The 23,183-nt window shown below is 41.0% G+C and overlaps 1 protein-coding gene across 13 annotated transcripts in view; it reads right to left on the bottom strand.

The window, feature by feature from the left end:
• Positions 1-2,283: 2,283 nt before the first annotated feature.
• Positions 2,284-23,183, bottom strand: part of CHLSN (cholesin) — a 366,272-nt gene continuing 345,372 nt past the window's right edge. For 5 of the 13 annotated variants that reach the window (XM_072597760.1, XM_072597762.1, XM_072597761.1 and 2 more), the window contains one exon: positions 19,849-20,663. In XM_072597760.1, coding sequence (XP_072453861.1) covers positions 20,481-20,663 — 183 coding nt within the window. In that variant the 3' untranslated portion in view covers positions 19,849-20,480. Of the gene's footprint in view, positions 2,619-4,902; positions 6,146-15,285; positions 15,377-19,610; positions 20,664-23,183 lie in introns of those variants that run through there. The other 8 variants (XM_072597763.1, XM_072597765.1, XM_072597766.1 and 5 more) reach the window with 5 other exon arrangements.

Below are 23,183 nucleotides of genomic sequence, written 5' to 3'. Positions count from 1 at the left end.
CTGCTTCCTCCCCTCTTCTTTTCTGTGAGGTCCCACAATTCATCGCCTTCAACAATACCATACTGTGACCAAAAAGCCTTCCTGGGGGCTGTAAGCATCTCTGCAGCGATGCCAAGGAAAGAGGCCGCATTGTTCACGCCAGAATTCATTCAAGCCCACCTTCTGGGCCTCCCACTCCTGTGCTTGCGTGTGCCCCCACACGGAAGCCTTACTCACTGGAGCACACAGCTTTCTAAAGTTATTATGGTTATTATTACAGTTATTATTCAAGACCAAGGCACTCAGCAGAAAAAAAAAAAAGTCTTACAAAAACCATCGCTGCCTAGGGACCAAGAGTTTCTTGTCTCTTCTTTCTAATTTATAGGAAAATAACTCCACTGAATATTTTACTTTACTATGCACATTTGTTACAAGAGATTTATTTTTCTTTTTCTCCCTCCTCCCTTCCCTACTGTGGAAGGGTAGGTAGGGAGAGAAAATACATTTTTGTTAATTGAAAAACAATTAATTTTTTTTAAAAAAGAAAAACAATCCCACCACCAACTCACATTTCTATTTGGCCCTTTGTGTTTTGTGGGTCACACAACCATCCTTGGAATAGGGAAAGTGTTGTGATTCTCCATTTTGTAGGATGCCCAAGGTCACATAGCAAATAAATGTTGGGGGTGGATTTGGAATTCAGGTCTCTTGACTACAAGGCCAGCACACTTTCTCAACTTGTTTGCCAAAGGTGCCAGCCAGCCACTGGCTATGGTTGTGGTTTGTCCTTTGTTCTAGAAGAAGACCATGACATCAGGGAGGTGATGCCATGACGTGAAACTGAATTGGATTTAAGTGAGGGAGGGCGGTGCAAGGTCACCAAGCCTCACTTTCTCCTCCCTGGCCATCTGAGTTCAGTGGCAAGATATGGATCAGGACAACTGGAGATGACTCTGGATGCAGTGGGAGACTTTGGCCTTTTTAAAAGCTAAGGTCTTCAACAGGTCTCAGTTTGACTGAGGCAACACTCATTTAGTGATTATGGCTAGGTAAGAAATGAGGCAAAGAATGGCCTCTTTACCTAATCAAGAAAAAAAAATCAATCTGGGAGGGGAAGACCCTCAGAGTTTCTGGCCAAAATAGAAACAACTGCTATTTACATTCACTCAATGTAGGGCCCAAACCATGACCAAATAGGGCTTGGCCTGGGACCTATTGTTGGCCAATCAGTGAGAGCCAGTGATTTGGGTTAAGGCTCATAAGAAAAATGGTCTCAGAGCAAAATTTACATTCCCTTTAAGCAGAGCACTCTGTATGTGGACAAAGGGAAGGAGAAGGAAAGAAGGCCATAGTATCTTTCACACAGCAAATGCTTCTTATGTATATGCCAGATTTGAATTTGCTGGACTAATGAATCAATAATTTACATGACATCTGTGAGATGTGCTAATTACCATGGAGAATGTAATACATGATTCCTGTCCTCAAGGAGCTTACAATTCTGGAAGACAAAATTGATATACATGAAACAATTTTAATTCAACAAACCTTTGTCTAGTACTTGCTATGTGTAAGGTATTAAGCAAACGATACAGGACTACTTTATCCAGGGGTAGACTACAGATGAAGAGTGTGTACTCATGTAAATGTGTATATCCACATAAGATGTTTCAGTGTATAGGCAGGTAGCTCAAGGGGAGGCATGGATAGATTTTCTCTGGAATAGGCAGGTAGCTCAAGGGGAGGCATGGATAGATTTTCTCTGGAATCTCACCCACCCTTTTCCAGTGGAGACTGAGAATTCTGCCTTGAGGGGAACAGAAGGGCCAAGAATCTGGGCCTTCAGACTGAGGAGGTTAGAAACCTCCTCCAATCTCTGAGACGGATGTTGGTGTTACTGCAGCTGTTTATGTACTGACTGTTCATGACCCAATGGACCACAGAATGCCAGTATTGTCCATGGGGTTTTCTTGGCCAAGATAATGGAGTGGTTTTCCATTTCCTTCTCCACTGGATTAAGGCAAACTGAGATTAAGTGGTTTACCCAGGGTTATACAGCTAGTAAGTGACTGAGGTTGGGATTGAATTCAGGTCTTTCTGACTCCAGGCCCAGCGGTCTATCCACCAAGTCACCTAGCTGCCTCCTTAAATATTACCAAGTCCAAGGGCATGATTTTTAGGTTCAAAACAAAAGCCAATAGTTTCTCTGATCACTCATAAGGGATAAGGGCTGCCTCAAACTTATAATGACTGGCTTTAACCTCTCATACTAACGTTAATTACAAAAAAGACCATGATAAATAGTGAAAATGAGTAAATTCATTTATTCAAGAAGAGAGCAAACAGATAATGCAGAAATCTAATCTACTCTAATACAGATTATAATATATTAGAAAATATACAGAAAAGGTAAATGAGCTCTCCCATTGGAGAGATATATTTTCAGCTCAAATTTAAAAAAATGCCCAGATTTCACCCAAAGGGAAGTTCCCTGAAGTTCTTATGTGAGCAAGATGGAAATCGGGAACAAATCGAGGAGCCAGCTTTCCCTGCATGTCTTTGTCTTCCACAGTCTTCCTCTTTCTCTCCAAATGTCTGGATTTAGTCCCAGAGAGTCTAGGATCATGCATGTTCTTTCTCTAGAAGAAAAAAAGAATGTTTCTCCTCTTCAAAGCTCTCAAACCAACTCCTCCTCTCATGAAGTTATGTAGCTTTGTGTTAACATGCTCTCCAGTAATTCTGAGAGTCTCATGCAAAATGCCCTAGTCTCAACTAGAATCCCAGGCTACATATAAAGCAGTTTAAAGCAGCAGGAACAAACAGGGAAATTTTATTACTACCTTGTGAAGTTTAATATCCACATTTTAAAGAATTCAATTTTTGTTCAAACATCAAGCATTTTTTTCATCCTCCAGCTCCCCTTCCCCTTTCCACTGGAAAATGAACAAACAAAAATAAAACCGCTCCTTGTAACAAATCAGCATAATGAAACAAACTAAATTATCCTATTGGTTACGTACAAAAATGTGTGCCTTAAATATCAGTCTATGACCTCTGTGTCAGGAGGTGGGTAGCATTCTTCATTCTTGGTTCTGTGGAATCGTGAATGATCACTGTTGATCAGTTCTTTCAAAATGGTTTGTTTTTTACAATGCTGATGTTTTAGTATACATTGTTTTCTTGGTTCTGCTTACTTTACTCTGCATCAGTCCATGTAAGCCTTCCCAGTTTTCTCTAAATGTTATTAATTTTTTTCAGAATAAATAAAAAAAGTCAGTTTCATTTACAATCTTTTTTTGTTCTTTGTAGAGTGAAATATTTGTATTTGAAATACACATGTAAATGAAATACGGTGGTTTTGAAATATTTGTGTTGTTTGTTTCATAATAAAAAAAAGAAATAAAATAAAAAACAAAAAAATTAGATCACTATAAGCTAAAGTACTGTAAGAAGGCTACAGAGAAGGTATGACCTGTACTGGGTCATTCTAATCTCCTCATTCCATGAATTCCAGCAGCTCCTTATTACTTCCAAGATTGAATACAAGGTCTTTTGTTTAGCATTTAAGGCTCTAAACAACCTGATCCCTTCTTACTTCCGTAGTCATCTTATGTTTTGGTCTTGTCCACTCACTGAGCGATTCAGCCATACTGGCTTACTTGTGGCTTTCCCCAAATGCCTTTCCATTTCTCATCTTTGTATTTTTGCACTTTCTGCCCCCTCCCTTCCCCCTGCCCTCAGCTACCCATCCACGCATCACCTGTACGCGGAGGACCCCAGCTCAATATAACCTGAACTCCAGCTAGATATTCATAGGCATCTCAAACTAAACATGTCCTTCCCCTCAAACCTGCTCTTTTTTCTAACTTCTAACTCTTCTAACTTCTGTTTCTTTTGCTGTTGTTTAGTTGTTCTTTGGTGGTGTCTGACTCTTCATGTCCCCATTTGGGGTTGTCTTGACAGAGATACTGCAGTGGTTTGCCATTTCCTTTTGTGGCTCTTTTTACAGATGAGAAACTAAGGCAAACAGGGTGAAGTGACTTGTCTAGGGTCACCCAGCTATGAATTGTCTGAGGCTGGGTTGAACTCTGGTCCTCCTGCCTCCAGCGGCTGAGGCTCTACCCACAGCACCATCTAGCTGCGCCTGGATCTTTTGAGGGTATCCTCAGTCATCCCACTTCAGCATCACCTCTGCCTCATCCTGCATATCCGATCAGTTTCTAAGTCTTGTCAATTCCATGCTGATCTCTCACCCCTTCCCCTCCCCCACGCAGGAGACCTCTCCTGGACTACTTCATAGCTCTGAATTGTCCTCTCTGCTGCTCCCATCCAGGTTTTACTCAGCTGCCAATGTGTAGGTGTGATCATGTTATTCCTCTGACCAGCTCCTTTTTGTCTTGATAAAACACAAATTCCTCTAGTTTCAAAGACCTTCACTATCTGGGGCTTGCTTAGATTTTCAGGCTTATTACTGCCCATCATTTCCCTCACATGTTCTACATTACAAGCACATCGGACCACTTGCTGCTCCCCACATGTAGCACTCCATCTTCCACGTCTGTGCAGAAATAGCCCCCCTGCCTGGAATACATTCCCTTCTCACCATCAACTTGTGTAATTTCTAGCTTCCTTTAAGGTTCAGTTCACACACCACTTCCTACAGGAAGACTCTCCTGATTTCTAAGATGCTAGTGGTCTGCTCTGGGAAACTGTTTTATTTAATTTCTGCATACACGCAATTCCCCACTCCCAATCCCAATGGAATATAAACTCCTTGAGGTTAGGGACTGAATCTTTTTTGTCTGTTTGTTTTCTTTGTGGCCCAAGCACAGTAATTGAGTTCAAAGCCCCCTACTAACTCTAGGAGATATAACTCCATGAAATAATAAAGGCCCCTGCTGGGTGAGGCCAGAAATAACTCACCAGGGCAGCTGCTTGGTCTGGAGACCTTACAAAGGCGGCCTCAGGGTCTGTTCCAGGAAACATAAAGGTTGGTGCCAATTGGTCAAGGGCATTCTGGATGGTCCTGAGTCTAGTCTGTCTGAAACGTACATTAAAGAAAAAAAAAGGAGAATCCCCTGTCTTTGAGTTTCTAACACATCTTATAGGAATACAGACTCATGGGTCTGGGGCCCCAAAAGGTTTTTAAAAAGAAGCAGGAATTCAAATAAAATGCGATACTCCAATCCAGAGCACTGAGATCCTGCTTTTTCAGGTTAAAAATGTTTGAAGCATCAATACTTCAGAGAGCTGGGAGGAGGGGAGGAAGGGGAAAGGGCAAGCTCTGTAGAACTGACAGGTTATTTCTTAACCTCTCTGAAAAGTGAATGTGCTTCCTTCAATTGCCTTTAGAGCAGGGACTCACCCTGCTTTTGCATCAAGCACCCCCCTGACAGTCTAGTGAAGTTAACTTCTCAGAAGAATGTTTTTTTTTTCCTAATGCATGAAAAAAATACAGAAGATTACAAAAGCAAGCAATTATTTTTCAAATATCTTATTTATATTAATTGCAGATTTAATTCACTGCAATTGATTAATTTAATTATTGTAGATTTTTTCAAATATATTTATCAAAATCATTTTTTAAAAAGAGTTTAAGTACCCACGGTAAAGAAACCTTGCTTTAGAGAAGAGTACTTTGGGAACCCGCCATAGCAAGCCAAGAGAAGGCATGGGCATTCATGAGATTATGGTTCTAGAGCTGGAAGAGCCTTAGTTCATCCCCTTCATTTTAGAGATGGAGAAATTGAGGCCTAGGAAAGTTAAATGACCTCTCCAAGGTGCCATGATTAGTATCTCAGGGAGGATTTGAACCCAAAAGTTCTAACTGCAGAGCCAACACTCTTTCCACAGCATTCCCTAGTTGTATCTTAAGGTCTCATTGGATGTTCTAGTCTTTTAACCAACCTGGGACTGTGCAACTATTCCTCCTGCTCCAGACATGCCTTTATGTCTCTCCTTTGTAGGGAGTGGGAGAAAAATCTTGAAAAGTCCAGTTGGGAGAGGGGGGAGGAAGAACAGCAGATTTCTTCTGATGGGTGGGGAAGAAAACAGTTTGTCTGGAGCTGATGAGAATGATCTAGCATCTCCTGTCAATGGCACCATGTCTGTATTTGATTTCAGTTTTGGCTTCCAGGGGTGCTGCATGTGCCTTGCATTATTCTCCCTAAATAAATTAAAAACAAAGCCACACACGGTCTCTAAACCATAAGCAAATTTTCCAGAACGAACAAACAAAACACAACTGTCTTACACGGCTCTGAGGCCTCGATTGGTCTATTTACGAAGAGACATTCTTCTGGAAATTGAAAATAAGAAGTTAAATATAACCTAAACAAACGTACATAGAGACAAGGCCTATTCCATTCCAACAAAACAGAGGGAGCACATAGCCCAAATGAGTCAAAGGCATTCATTTTTCAAAGATGGTCTTGACTACAAAGATATCCAGGGCTATTTGGAGGTAGTGTGAGGCTTTTCTGCCCCTCCCCCCCACTCCCTCTCTTCCTAAAAAACCTCCTAAAAGAGTGAAGATTCAAACCAATAGATACCTGGCTTGCTGAAATGTTACAGTATTGACCAGAAGATGAGGTGATTGGCATGGAAATAAGACACATTTTTCTGATTTTCGCACCCAAACCCCAAACCCACCTATTTGTGCCTGAACACAGTGTTTCTATGTAAAATCCCTCGCGCAAAATTGCAACCTCAATTTCTGATTTCATGTCATCCCTTGCAGTGGGCCCTCTGGTGCCAGCCTGACCACAGTTTCTGGCCTTCCACCACACGGTATATTCAGGAACACCTCTGTCCATCAAGACAGAAGCCAACACAACCAGTTGATTTAGTCAACAACTGGCTGATTCAGGCAAAGAAGGTGGGGGTGGGGGGAAGGTCAGGATGGTTGTTAGGCTGAATTATGTCATCCAACTAATGTGACTGTGGGACTGAAAAGATTGGTTAAGTCTATTCCTGTAGCCTGATGGAGACTTTCCTGACGTTGACCCCTACGGGTGGTGTTTTCCCTGGTGCCTGCTTGTCTCCCTTTCTCCTTCTCTCCCTCCCTTGGCCCCCAGCTTCTTAATTTCCATTCCTGCCCAATGCCCTAAGTCCCCCAAGGAAGGAGTCGTTCCTGGCTGCTTTCCCTAGAGCTAAAGAGCTGCAGTCTGTGCATTAAAGAGAATCTGATTACTTCAGTAGCAAAGCCATTCAATTTAAGATGAAGTTGATTTTTAGAGGCCTTGAATTCTAAGCTGGGGCAGAGTGAGGTGCCAGGCTTAATTTTCAGTTGCCTTCATAGTCACATAATAATATCATAAATCTTGGGTTAGAAGGGGCCTCAGAGGCATCTACTCTAACCCCTTTGTTTTACAGATGAGAAAACTCAAACCTAGTGAGTAGGTTGGTGGTCAGCATCAGGAACAGGATCTGAACTCAGATCTTTATTAGCTGTGTGATCCTGGGAAAGTCACTTAACTCTCTTTGCCTCAGTTTCCCCGTCTGTAAAATCAGCCAGAGAAGGAAATGGAGAACCACTCCAGCATCTTTGCCAAGGGTCACAAAGAGTAAGACCTGACTGAAATGATTTAACAACAACCTTTGACTCCAGAGTCAATGCTCTTTTTAGTGTACCACAGCTGGGCATGGCATAAAGACCTAGCCTAACCACCTCATTTTATATATGAGGGCAGTTAAATGACTTGCCCAAGGCCACAGGGTCAGTATCAAAGCAGAGATTTAAACCAGATCCTCTGGCTGCAGAGGTAGTACCACAATTGAGAACAGCAGATTTGTAGAATTTCAGAACAGGAAATATAATTTAATGAGGGGGAAAAGAAATAAAGCATTTATATAGCCTTTACTCTGTGCTAGGCACCGTGCTAAGCAGTTTATAAATAGTATCTCATTTGACCTTTACAACAGCCCTGGGAGGAAGGTGCTATTATTATCCCCATTTTACAGTTGAAACTGAGGCAAACAGAGGTTGTGACTTGCCCAGCATCACATAGCTATTAAATGTTTGAGGTCCGATTTGAATTCAGGTCTTCCTGGCTCCAGACCCATTGCTCAATTTACTGCGTCACTCAATTATGTCCATTCTTGTTCTGAAATTGTACAGATCTGCTGTACCTTAGCTGTCTGCCTCTGGAGTCATCAGATCTGGATTCGAATCCCTCTTTTGATACTTCCTGCCTGTGTGATCTTGGACAAGCAATTTAACTTTCCTGAGCCTCAGTTTCATCATCTGTAAAACAAGGGGACTGAACTATGTCCTTTCCTTTTCTGAAATTTCCCAAGTCTGTTAAGTCCAGTTAGGGTACAACAGAATCTGAGGAACAGGGAAACTAAGTAACATCTCTTACCGTACATTAGAGAAAATCATTCCCAGGCAGGAAACATTTGACCTCAAGGACTGAATGGGAGGCAATCTGCTCATGCAGCACAACCCTAAAGCAGATGCCCGATACCTAGGAGTGATTCCAACTAGAAGTCTGGGGGAAGGAAATAGTTGGGCCGGAGAAGTTGTCAAGACATGTATTTCTTGAGTGCTGACTGTGCACCCTGCGTGCTGTGCACTCAGGAAGCAGAAGACAGTGGCAGTTCTTGGGGTGACTGACAGCCTAGCTGACGTTAGAAAGAATGGGCTATCCAAGGCGCAGCAGTCATGGAAAGACATCTATAAGATGGAGGATGTAATATTTGCACCACTCACCTCACAGGGCTTTTGGTTTTTGTTTTTTCTATCTCCTTACACATAGTAGGTGTTTAATAAGTGTCTTTTGAATTGAATTCCTGGTATAAAGGTCCTGTTATGTCTGGAAAAGGCTGAAGAAAGGCTGCATTCAAATTTATTTTGCTGGATAGACATGTCAATTGTCATTCACTCACTTATTTAATATATAAGCTAAATAAGGACCTACTATGGGACTCTGCTAGGATCAGGAAGAAACACAAAAATGTGAGGAAAAGTACTTTGCAAACTTTAAAGTACCGTGTAAATATGAGTAATTATTATTCCTTATGTGCTTTGGTAGAAAGGTTCCTTTCAAAGGAAAAGGACAGCATCCTTTCCCACCCTATGAGTTTCCAAGTTCAGATTCTCCACAGGATGGTACCAGATATGGCCCAGTGGATAGACTGCCAGGCCTGGAGTCAGGGAGACCTGAATTAAATCCGGCCTTAGACACTTATTACCTGTATGACCCTGGGCAACTTACTTGTTTCCTTTTTCTCAAATATATAATGGAAATAATAATGGCACCTACCTCTCAGGGGTAGTGTGAGGATCAAATAAGTTATCTGTCCAAATGTTTAGCACAGTGCCTTGGACATAGCAAGTTCTCAACAAACACTCATTCCTTTCCTCCCTTCTCCATCCAATGGGGGATTTCTATTTATTCACTGATGTCAATGTTCTGTGACATGGAACTGTTGGATGTGATACCTGACTTCATTCTTTAAAAGGCTTTAAAGTGTGTGTGTGTGTGTGTGAGTATTTTAAGTTAATTAAAATTAATTTGGGGAATGTTGTGGAGAATTTCATGCCACCAAAAACAAACCAGGATTGAAAACTATTGCTTTTGGGTGGGAGCAAAGAGTTCTAGGGGCAATTTCTTCCTTAGAATCACCCTGGACCCTTCATTTTCCCTTACTGCTAACCTCCAACCAACAATCAAGTCTCCACACCATTTCATCATATCCACCCCCTTCTCGCCACTCATGTGGCTGCTTTCCCTACCCCAGCTCAGACTGTCACCTTTGCTTGTCTGGAATATTGTAGTAACCTTGACTGGTCTCCCAGGTTTTATTCTCTCCCCTCTCTGGCTTGTCTTCCCTATCTTCTATACAGATGCCAAAATGCTTCACCAAATATAGCTATGACTGTGTTACTCCCCATCTGAGACATTTCAGCAGCTCCAAACTGGGTCCAGGGTAGAATACAAATGCCTCTGTTTAGTATTTACAGCCTATCACCATCAGGCTCCCTGCTTCTTTGAATTTATTTTACATCACTCATCCCTCACTTTGTGTTCCCATTAAACCAGCCTGTTTGTCATTTCCCACATAGGACACGGCATCTTCCATCTTCCTGCTTCTGCTACCTTCCATGCTCATCACATTCTCTCTTCCTCCCTTTGCCTCATCACAAGATAGCTCGGGGGTGACCATCTGCATGAGCCAGGCCTTTCCTGAATCTTCTCCCTCATTTGTGTTTATCCACCTCCAAACTATACTGTAAGTTCCTTGAGGGCAAAGCTTTTTATTTTTTCTTTCTTTCTTTCCATCCCCAATGCCTGGAACATAGAAAGTGCTACATAAATTCTAGCTATTATTATTATTAATTATTAGGGGAGATTTTATATATATATATATATATATGTATATATATATATATATGTATATATATATATATATATATATATATATATATATATATATATATATATATAAGTGCTATGTGATCAGTGCCATAAAAGGCATTTGATCTCTCTTTTGAGAGATCAACTTCAGTAGAGTTGTAGGGACAGAAGTCAGACTGTAACAGTGTCAGGGGTAAGTGGCTAGTGAGGAAGTAGAGGCAGTAAGTGTAGATGATTCTTTCAAAAAGTTTCTTTTATGGTTAAAGGAAGAAAAGAAGATGGGAACTTAATGGGAAAGCAAGGTAAAAGTTTATATGCAATAAACAAAGAAGATGCACAATAATTTCGGAATGGTGACTAAGTCATGGTACATGAGCGTGATAGAGTACTACTGTGCTGTAAGAAATGAGGAAACGCTTTGGAAGTGAGCGGAAATAGAACAATTCATATTGTAACAATATGATGGAAATGAACTTTTCAAGGACTTTTATATGCCAATGAAGAAAGAAATGAGGAGAATCAGGAAAATAACTTAGATGGTGATAATAACACCATAAAAACCAACCAACTTTGAAAGCTGTTATAGCCATGATCAATACAACTCTTCATGATTCCAGAGGACTGATGACAGTCAGTTCATACTGTGGTTATTCATTCATTCAGTTGTGTCTGACTCATTGCAAACCCATTTGGGGTTTTCTTGGCAAAGATACTGGAGTGGTTTGTCATTTCCTTCTCTAGTTCATCTTACAGATGAGGAAACTGAGGCAAATAGGGTTAGATGACTTGACCAGGGTCACATAGCTAAGTATCTGAGGCCAGATTTGAACTCAGGAAGATCAGTCTTCCTGACTCGAGGACTGCCATTCTATCTATTGTGCTACCTAGCTGCCATAAGTCTACTGCCACGGTCCAAGAACATTCTCCACATTTATTTTTGTTCCAGCTAAACAATCTAGTTTTGTCAAATATTTGTGAAATCAATTTTCTGAATCCAAATTTAAGACTATATATTTATCCTTATTAAATTTCAAGGGACTACATTTGACCCAACCATCTAACCCACTGAAAGCTTTTTGTATACACAAAAAAAGGTCAAAAGTGAAAGTCTTGTAACCAGTAAACCAGCTTCCATTCCCTTAATTCAACAAGTAACTGATCACCTACCACATGGCAAGGCACTATTTAACTATCCAGATGTACTTTTTTGTTTTCAACTGACAGCAGTGATGAAAATACTATCTGTGCTCCTAGGATCTTCAGTTTCAGGATCAATATTTCATAATGTTTAACAATGGTTTCTAAATTCCTTCTGGCTGTGAGAATTGCCAGAAAGTGGGTAGAAGTTCAGTTTTTAGGAAGCTCTGTCACCCCTTGGGTGCACACTCTGAAAACAAACATCAGTCCTCTCTCTTAAGAGCAGGTCAACAAATACTTGTCTCAGTGTATCTCAGAAGGAGGTCACCAATCATAACTCAACAATGTCCCTTTCTTATCTGATCTTTACTAGATAATCTCTCACTTGATGATATATTCCAGCCTCCTGGCTACATTGTGTAGAAGAAGAAAATACATGTTAAAATGATTTCCATTAAAGTGATTTAATGGAATCGTTAACAACAGTCACTTAATCTTCAGCTACAACTTTCAATTCCTTCCTAGACTACTCTGTTCAAAGGTTGAAAAGTCTCTCTGAGATCAATATCTCAATCATTTCTTTTTTTAAATAGTATTTTCTTTCCAATTACATGGAAAGAAAATTTTTAACATTCATTTTAAAAAAACTTTGAGGTCCAAATTATTTCCCTCTCCCTTGTCACCTCCCTCCTAAGACAGCTAGCAATTAAATATAATGTATGTGTAATCGTGTAAAACATCTTTCCATATTAGTCATTTTATGAAAGAAGAAACAACCCAAAAGAAAAGAACCATGAAAAAAAAGAAAGTGAATATGCTTCTATCTGCATGCAGACTCCATCAGCTCTTTCTCTGATGTGGATAGCATTTTCCATCATGAGACCTTTGGAATTTTCTTGGATCACTGTATTGCTAAGAAGAGTTAAGGCATTCTTAGTTGATCATTGTATACTGTTGCTAATACTGTGTACAATATTCTGACTGTGCTCCCTTCAATTTGCATCAGTTCATGTAAGTCTTTCCAGGTTTTTCTGAAATCATACCTATTCATCATTTCTTATAGCACAATAGTATTCCATTACATTTATATGTCCCAACTTGTTCAGTCATTCCCCAATCGATGTGCATCCCCTCAGTTTCCAATTTTTTGCCCCCACAAAAAGAGCTACTATAAATATTTTTGTACATAGCGGCCCTTTCCCCTTTCGTGACCTCTTTGGGATATAGACCTAGTTACGGTATTGCTAGATCAAAGGGTATACACAATTTAATTAACCTATGGGTATAGTTCCAAATTCCTCTCCAGAATGGGTGGATCAATTCACAACTCTACCAACAGTGCATTAGTGTCCCAATTTTCCCACATCCCCTCTAACATTTATAATTTTTTTAGTCTAATCTGATAGGTGTGAGGTGGTACCTCAGAGTTGGTTTTAATTTGCATTTTTCTAATCAATAATGATTTAGAGCATTCTTCATTTGACCATAGGTAACCAATTTCTTCATCTGAAAACTGCCTATTCATATCCTTTGATGATTTATAAATTGAAGAATGGCTTGTATTCTTATAAATTTGACTCCATGCACTATATATTTGAGAAATGAGGCCTTCATCAGTGAGACTTTTGGTAAAAATTGTTTTCCAGCTTTCTGCTTTCCTTCTAATCTTGGTTGCATTGGTTTTATTTGTGTAAAAACTTTTAAATTTTAATATAATTAAAATTATCCATTTTACATTTCATAGTGCTCTCTATCTCATTTGGTTACAAATTCTTCCCTTCTCTAAAGTCAATCCTTTCTCAATGAAGAAGAGGAACTACCCTGAGTAGGTCAGAAACACTCACTTAATTGGATTAGAGGTACTCTTGGTTCAAACTTTGATGCCTATTTTTCATCCCTACTCTAGAAAATGCATTTATTTCTACCAAGCTCAGTATGTTTTGCCTGGGTGGTAAGCATATTTTCTTTATGATTATTTTATTTTGCTTTTCTTCGTCAAGACTGTCCTTCACTTCTGCATATTTACATTCTCAATACATGGTTTTCTCTTGCTTCTTTGGTGAAACTTGCCATTGCAGATTCAAATTTTTCTATTTTGCCAATTATTTTTATTGTGCAGACCATAAATTCTGTTCTCCTAATTCTCATTTCTCTTCTAAACTACTTAGGAACATGTATTGTGGTTCCTTAAAACTTCACAGGGTCCCGTTTCATCAAGTATTAGATCATTTCCCTTTGTTTAGTGGCATTTATTCATAGATGCCTGAACTTATTTACCAGATCTGGAGGATTTCCTTCTGCTATTAATATTTTCCTGTTGATTTACCTACTTATGCTCAAGGTTTTTGAGTTTTATCTTTCCTGAAATATTCAGTAATTTAGCTTTCCCTCTTTGTTTTTCCCTATTGCTCACTTTCTGATTCTCTCCCCTCTGATTGTGGTTTCCCTGGGGACTGGATCTCAAATTGTCTCAGCTCACCATCCTAGATCTATGCCCAAGTGAATTTCAGAGGGACAGAACTGGCCCCAGCTGGATGCTTGGTTCTTTCCCTCAAGCTTAGTGGAGTGCTCATCCCTTCCCTGCATGGTGACCTATTCTATCTCCTCCATTTTTCAGTTCATGGATTCAGCAGTTCAGAGTGCAGATACAGTGGCATCACCGCAGCAGGGATGATGTCTGTCATTTGGAGTTTGACTGTTGGAGGCTCTTCGAAGATCATAGAGTTGAGCTCTTTTTTAAGCCCAAATATGTGTTTTGTCCATTTCCCTCTATTCCTCTACTCTCTTGCTGAAATCCTTTGCAGCACAAAATGCTGCTGTAGCACTGGCCATCAAAGCCCCAGCAAACCTCTGCAGCCTGAATCTCCAAGGTATTGGAAAGAGGGACAGGAGAATGGGATGTGAGATTGAGTGGGTTAGGTCCTTAGGTCAGCTAGTACAGCTCTGCTGCTTGCAGCAGGTGAGAGAGGGGATATAGTGTGAGTTCAGGGTAGGTATCAGTTCATAATGTTTTTTAACTTTCTTTGGGTTCTAGATCATAGAGACAGCTGAAATTGCTTTATCTTTGGGGCATAATTTCTGTGGACAAATCATGAGGATCAGTGAAAATGTGAAGCACTCCATCTTGTTGGTCATTTGACCTGGAAGTTGTCTACATTTCTCTGAATAAATTCAGTTTAATAAAAAGATTTGGTTTTTTATATTCTACAGTTAGTTTGGTACAGTTTATTTTAAATAGAATGGGTTTGTTTTTGGAACAAATTATAAGTGTTGTAGCTTTTCCCAGCAATATTCTGTAGGTTTAATGCCGTAGTGGTCAGTGGTGCAATCTGGAAGGTGACAAAGCTGGAAGAGGAGGTGGGGAAATGATAAAGATGAAGGAAAAAAGGAGAGGAGTATGAGAGGTGAAAAGTAATGAGATTGTGGATAGGGTTGTAAGACCGAGATCTGGGAGGGGGCATAATTCTGAACAATATGGACACTTAAGGTTTGGATAATGGTGATGAGTAGCTGCATATTTAGGGGAATGTGACATTGCAGAGACTTTACAGAGTAAAACCATGTCTCCTAGGTCACAAGCTTTGCAGTACTTGTAACTGACTCCTGACTAGTGTTGAACAAGAGCTCATTCAGTCCATATCCTGTTGTTTGTTTGTTTTTTAGCTTTTGGACTACCTTTCAAAGTAGAGAGAACACTATTTACTTAAGTGAGAAGCTCCCTTATTGCACACGAGATACAAAGCATTAAATTACCCACACAAGGAGAAATAGGTTTTTAAAAGAAGGGTGAATAAAATCCACCTCTTACCTGGTCATAGCTCATAGCTTCATTTTTGTAGGCAAGTCAAGCCAATGTGCATTTACTTCAGCATCTACTATGTACTCAGCACAGATGTGTTCTGTGAAGGATACGAGAAACAGGAGTTTACTGGACTGTGTCTTACTAGAAAGTAAACTCCTGGAGGACAGGGATTAGATCTTGTTCAAATCTGTCTCCCCAGAGACTATGAGTGTCCTGCATATTATCGGGACTCAGAAGATGAAATTTAACTGAATGAAGGAAATAGTTCTTACTTTCAAACAGCTTATAGCTTTGTTGGGGAGAGATATTACAACCCATGAAACTATTAGAGGACTATGTGAGACAGTGTATAATCAAGTGCTAGGTTCTGTGGGACAGACTTTCAATGGTTCAGCAACTAAAACAGGAAAGAGATCACCGTAACCTGTAGTGCTTTGGAAGCATCTATGGAGAAGGTGGGACTTGAAGGTGGGAAAGAGAGAACAGCAGGGTTCTGAAGACAGGGGTGGGGAACCTGGGGCCCTCTTAAGTCCTCAAGGGCAGCCTGCACTTAGGATTTGCTCTGTGAGGTTTGGAATCAAAGGGCTGCCCTTGAGGACCTAGAAGGCCACATGTTGCCTCAGGACTGCAGGTTCCCTACCCCTGGCAGAATACAGGATGATCAGGGCATGAGTTCCTGAATTAGACATTTCAATCTATAAAGCTAGTAAAAGCTTAATTAATGCTTGTTGATAGACTGAGTAATAGATGAAGATAGTTTTCTCTATTGAATATGAATTGGTAGGGAAGGTTTTATTAGAGACTAGAAAGGTCTTGAGTAGAAAGAGGGCAAATACAGATGCACAAGGGAAATACAATTGATTCTCAATTATTTCCTAGGGGCTTATGCTGGGTAAGTTTTTAATCTCAGGCTGGCATGTCCCTATCACCTAGAATAGTGCTAGACAGAACAGAACTATTCCTCATCATTTCATTTGGTGCACAGTCAGGTTTTACAAACATTTTTAGCATTACCTTGAGAAAACCTTAAAAACATTTTTTTAATCCCATAATGAATTCTAAAATAAAAGTTCATTAACTGATTTTTGGAGTATATATGTCTTATTTGTACCACTGCTCTCCTCTGATGGGTAGGAATCATTAGGAGCTGGTTGCATTGGCAACAATTTGAGCTCCTGAGAAAAAACAGGCATGGCAAATGTGTAATGATAATGTTAACCTGGAGAAAATATAGTGACTCCAAGCCATTGGAGGTATGGTGAAACCATGGAAAGTTTGCTATCACTGAAACTGTACAGAACCCTGGAAATCTTTCTCACACACATGTACACATACACAGCACACAGCACATCTAAATCCCCTGTAAGCTTTCCCACTAAGAATTAAGAAAAAGTCTATCTCCAGGCTGGATTTAAAGTCTGCTGAAAACAGATGCCCACAAGGCAACCCAGGCTTCCCTAAGAATTCACTCTCACAGACCATATGCTCCCTGCCTGGGTGACAAAGACAGGCAGGTGGGAAGCAAGCATCCTCTGATACTGTCAGCAGACGGCATCTCTGCGCTGATGGGAGGTTGCATTACGTGCCAACATCTGAGGGAGGGAATGTGCAGATCTGGAGCTGCCATATGGATTCCTGAGCTTTCCTTCCCTGATCTTGCCTCCTAGGAAGTCTTGCTCCTTAATATTGTGCCTGAGTTTATAACTGGGTGGGGGGAGAGAGGGCCTAAGGGCTATTTGCCATCAATTATAAACATATACCTCACCCCCATTAGAAGATACTGAACATGAAGTCATAAAGAAACCCTCAATTTGAGAATCTCCCATCATTACATTGGTCCCCATAAAAAATTCTGCATGGGAAAGGGATGGGGAGCATATGACCGGATTTCTATTAAGAGCATATGTCACATTTGTGTAAAAATAAAGGCCGAAATGGCTATTGAAGACCACAAGGAGGTAGGGAAGTAGTTTAGAGAGGACATAATCTGGTTCCAACCAATATTTCTTTCATTCTTTCTTAAAACTGATGCCTTTTATTTTTTCATCACATCTACTTCTGGATATGCCCCTCCCTGCTCCACATATCCAGGGAATCTTCCCTTGTAACAAACATTTTAAAAGAAGAGAAAAAGTCACATCAGGTGGTACACACAGCACCCCACACCTATAGTGCCCTAGATCTCCAATGAAAGAAGGGAGGCATATTTTCTCATCTCTTTTTTCAGGTGCCAGGCTTGATCATTATCATTAGAGAGACTTCCATTATCACACACATTGTTTCTGTGGTTGTGCTGACAACACTCTGCAGTAGTTCATGAGTCTTCTCAGGTTGCTCTGAATTCTTCATGTACATTTTTTCTTATGGCACAGTAATATTCAATTACATGTATGTATTACAATTTATCTAGATATTCCCCAATCAATGGGTTACTACTTTTTATTTTTAATTTCTTTCCTGCCCCTCACCTCCCCACCCCACATGCTGCTATGAATATTTTGGTCTATGCCGTACCTTCAGTTCTAGTTTTGCCTTCCTGGGATATATGCCTAGAAGTAGGGTCTTGGAGACAAAGGATATAGTGGAAGTTTTAGTCCAACTTATATTTTTAGCCCATTCTCAAATATTGTGTGAACACAACACTCTGACCAAATCAGAATAGCTATCCCTTCTACATCACAGGGGTTAGGGGTGCAAAGCCCCCATGATCTAGAAACATGTAAAATTGTTTAGCCCTCCCTTCATACCAGAGAAGTTTGAATTTTTTCTTTTTTGGGGTGTTTATAGTACCTTATAAAATTTGGGTTGATATTATACAATACTATACATATATTTTTTGCATTTTTGAGTTTCTAAACATTTTCTGTGTTATCTGCTGGTCTTTCTGAGTTGTCAGTGGTTTCCACAAAACTCCCCCAAATTCCCATTTAATTTCTTGTGCTGACCTCTGATATATTGAAACCGCGATGGGGAAAGTTGCGATGTGGAAGGGATAACCATACTCTCCTTTTCCCAAACGTACTTTCCAGGTCCCATGTCTTTTACTTGCACTGTTCTTAATGCTTGGCACACCCTTCCCTCATAGCTATACCACTTGAAACCTACCCTTCCTTCAAGGTCCAATTCAAAAGTCTTCTCCTATACTGAAGACAGTAGTCTCTGATCCCCTCGGCAGAAAGTGGCTTCATCTTCCCCCTCTCTGAAGCACCCTGGCTATACCCCGCTGATGTATGTCCTTCATTATACATTGTGTTGAGTTATCTGTGTATCTTGTCTCCCTCACTTAGTTCTGTAAGAGCACCAACCATGTTCCTTCACCAGCAAAATGGGGACAATGATGCTGGTGTCTGGTACATCACAGGGCTGTGTTGAAGAAAGTACTTTGTGAATAGGAATGAACTGCTATGATCTTTGTGTTGCCTCAGGACCTAGTATGGGGCCCTGTACAGAACTGGATAACAACAGTGATGACCACAGCTGAGGTTTGAAGTTTGAAAAGCACTTTAAAGTCTTATACAATTGCCACCAATACCTCACTGAGGCAGACGCTAGTCAGTTCTTATTGTCCAGATGAGGAAAATAAGAGGTGCAGGGACTTTACTCAAGTGGTAGGGCTAGGATGAGAACCCAGGTCCTTCCTTACTACCAAGCCCAGTACGATTTTTTTTTTATTTTTTAGGCTAGATTCTGGCAAAGGGAAGAGAAGAAAGTGAAGAGAGGAGGGCAAATTTACCCAAGGTCATGTTGGCTTGATTCTGCTATACAAACACTCGGTTACCATGTTCTCCCTGCCTGACATCAGCCATTGTATCCTGGCCTCCTATTCTATTAAATTCCATTATAGTTACCCTTGCTGTAACAACACATCTTGTATCACTCAGAAGGCTTGGCTCGTGATCACCATGATTTAAAGAGGGTGTGATATATAAGCTCCTTTTGGAAGAGTTAAGTATATTTCACTCCCCCACCCCCACCTCTTCTTTCTTTCTTTAAAACAAAACAAAACAAAACAACTAGTAGTATTTCATGTCTGGGAAGGCTGTCAAAGCCCAGCCAAGCATTGTAACTGCCAAATCCTTTAAGAATCAGGTTGGCAGGACTGGCAAGGAACAAGCGGTCAATTAGTGCTGTTATTCAAGTCAGATCTTCAACCCCGGGAACTCCTGGTGGTAATTAATGTTTTTGTTTTTCTTTCAAGAAGGATTTGGGGACGTTCCTCCTTGGAGATGACCACAATTCATAGAGATGTCACAGCCTGGAGTACAAATTAACTCTATCTAAAGGCAATTACACCAGGCAAATGGAAAAATGAAATGGAACAGGCAGTAAAATGAGAGTTAATAGCACAATGGCCAGGCTTTGTTTTTATTAAAAACAAGGCCAACCCATTCAATTTCTGCCCATCCAGGTACATGATTTGGCTGATTTGTGGTACCCCTTTCCCCCTTTCTCCTCCACTCCAGTGTTTGCGCTGTAACCAGGCAACAAGTGTTGTGGAAAGCTGGAGAATGAGGAGATAAAACCAGAGACACTCCACAGCTCTGAGAACCCTTGCTGATCTCAGACAGGTTACTACCAAAAAAACAATTTATTACCCTCTTCTTGTGGGACATACAGATCCCAACAATATGCATACGATGCTGACAGTGATAGATTACAGCTGGCAGGGTAAAGGCTGGGTTCTGTATCCGTTTCTGAAAACCCTCCTTTTGTAAAATACACACACACTCTCTCTCTCTCTCTCTCCCTCTCTTTCTCTCTCTCTCTCTCTCTGTCTCTCTCTGTCTCTCTGTCTCTGTCTCTCGCTTCTAGGACTTTGGAGGCCCTTCTAAAGCCAAGGATTTGGATCTCTTTACATCATTGCAAGGTGATTATACCCTGATACATGAACATTTTAAAAACACAGAAGGGCCATTTTTCCTATATCCTAGATAAGATCAAATCACTTAAAGAAGAGATCACCAGACATAACCATAGCATGCATCTAGAAGTAGAACAATCTTTACCTTCTTCTGACAACCTTCCTGGGAGAACGTCAGATGCTGAGAGTTAGACTGTTGCTTGGGCACATATGCTAGTGCGCACACACACATACACACACACGCACGCACACATACACATTCAGGTGAGAGAAGGGGAGAGTCATCCTTTCCAATTTTTCCTCTGCTGATGGAACTACAGAGATGATGGCTCATTCCCTTTTAGGAAAGCAGCTGCAGGACTTGCCGGATTCTCTCACTCTTCTCTAGTAAACTTGAATCTTCGGGCTCTGCATTGTCCAATTTCTTCATGAGTGTTTCAGCTTTCTGCACTGTCACTTCTCTGGCCCTTCCTTTTAGACCCTCCAGGTAATCCAGTAGAATGGAGAAATGCTTATCTGGGACCTTTGGTGGGGGAAGACAAATGGAAAAGAAAAAAAAACTCAGTGGAAATTAAAAAGAAAAATAATCTCCCATTTTCGATGTGGATGGTAGAGGGGCAGAGGGAGAGGATGACCTCAGTGCATGCAGACATTCAGAGGAAGAGAAGCGAATCGCTAGCAGGGAACATTGTGTTCACTACAAGTTGCAAGAGGGGCTTGAAGGTTCACTTGTTCTGGGAAAACATGCTAAGCTTGGGGAAATCAGTGGCTGCAGCTGAGTGCACTCGTGCCTGGCGAGTGACACTTCCAGACCACAAGTTCCTCAAGTCAGAGACACGGTGGCTTGAAGGCAGCCTTGCAAGCCAAGCAACACCTCATCAAATTTAACTCTGTGTGGCAGAACGTGATAATACCAGTTGTGGCTGAGGGCTGAGTAGCCATTCTGGACAGAGTTGTCTGTCGGTCATGTGTGGTGCTCACAGCTAATCTGCAAAACAACTTAAATTCCAAGCCATATGGAAACCATTCCCAGATTACATCGAGGCCGGCTCCGTTACATATACTTAAGTAGAACATGCCTGAAATGAACGATGCCTTAATGGCCCCCATGCCTTCTGTTTGCCTTTTCCTTTATTTCTTCTTCCATCCTCTTGCTCTTTTCACAAATGGGTGAGAGAAGGGGTTTAAAAAATGTTAGTTTTGTGCTCAGGAGGGGCCTTTGCTGGCTTAGTCACTCAACACCAGAGCTGGAAATGAACTGGATGGTTCTGAAAACTGGGTCTGTGATGCAGGACAATCATATATATATACTCTTCAGTGAGGGCAGTGGTGGGAGGGATAGTATACTGACTTTGGCACCAGGAAGACTTGAGTTCAAATCCTATTTCAGACACTTAGTAGGCATGTAACCCTGGGCAAGTTACTAAACCTCTCCCAGCCTCTGTTTCTTCATCTATAAAATGGGGATAAATAAAAGCACCTACCTCATAGAGTTTCTGTGCGAATTAAAACAACTATTATCTTTAAAGTACCACATGAATGCTAGCCATGATTAATCATTTTGAGAATGGCTCTCTGTCTTCTGCCTAGCACCTCTGATTCATTCTTCCTATGGTAAGAGACTCGCAGGTTCTCTGCCATGTGTGTCAGCTGACTTGGGATCAGTGAAGAACACGGGAGATAGAGGCTGCATTAAGCCCCTTTTCAGAAATGACCTCATGAGGATTCTCTACTAAGTCAATCAGAACTGCTAGTAATAGAAGTTTAAGCTTAAAATCAAGTATTTGGAGGCATCACACACAGTGGGACAGGACCCTGGTGGTGAGGACAGACCAGTGAACATGGGCAAAGGTTGGGATTCCTGGGCATCCTTTGCCTAGTGGTGACAACAGGACCACAGAGAAGCCTCAGTTTGGGCAAAAAGATCACTACAGAATTACGAGACTAAGATGCCAAAAACATAACAGGGAACTAGGGACTGGAAATTTAAAAAAAAAAGGATGGTTGGGAAAAGTCAACTAGGAGGGACAAGAGAAGAAAACAGCTGAACAGCTAAAAGGAAAGAAATTATTAAGATGAAAATGCAAATCTGTCAGCCTTTGGGATACCAGGTTGTCATTTATAGATATAAGAATTTTATTTGCTAACTCTTTACTTTAGTATCTCTGTAGGGATTGTGTCTGCCCTGGGGGTGCACACAGAAGACTAGGAGAAAGAGAGGAAACTTGAAAAAATGTCTCTCTGGTCTCCAGCGCACCCCTAATCCTGGGCATCTATAGCAACAGTTTATAACACTGAAACCTGAGAGGGTCAGTGTGGCAAAAAAGAAAACACACACACACACACACACACCACCCACCTTAGATGGAATGTTTAGACTCAGCAGAACCTGTACGTTTTTGTAGCGTTGGCACAAACACCCGTAATTCCATCCCACCTCCTAGTTATCTGACTTTGGTTTTGGAATCCTACCTCATCCTGTGAAACCGTATAGAATATTCCATCATTCAGATGAGAAACTTCTGAAACACACACACACACACACACACACACACACACACACACACACACCAAGGCAGGTGGTCTCTCTGTTTCCATGCCCTTTTCTTGGGCACGTTAGGAGACACTGGCTCGATTTTCTCAATGAGCTGGGATGGGGTGAACTTACTGATCAGAAGTTGAGTCCTGGCTTTACAGTCAGAATGATCCTGCTTGAGATTCTTAAGTTCATCCCAAGACCCTAACACTGGGACCATCAGGATTGGCATTAAATGTAAACTGCTCCATGGTTAAAATGATGACTATTTCAATCAATCAAGAAGCCACAGAATCTCATAGTGGGATGGCATCTGGAAGGTTCAGGCTTCTGTGCTTGCTTACCAACTGCCTACTAGATTCTCCTCACTGTGCTAGAAGCCATGGGAGTAGTAAATCAAGTAGGAAGCCCTGATCTCTGCCCTTGAGAATCTCACTGAACAATGAGAGAGTTTAATTAGGTGCTAGATTGTAATTAGTGTATGAGGAATTCAGAGAAGCACAGGAG

The sequence above is a fragment of the Notamacropus eugenii genome, chromosome 3 (assembly GCF_028372415.1).
Source record: "Notamacropus eugenii isolate mMacEug1 chromosome 3, mMacEug1.pri_v2, whole genome shotgun sequence".
NCBI classification, from domain to species: Eukaryota; Metazoa; Chordata; class Mammalia; order Diprotodontia; family Macropodidae; genus Notamacropus; species Notamacropus eugenii.
Note: the sequence above shows the minus strand (reverse complement) of the source record. Positions and strands in the feature narration are given on the sequence as shown.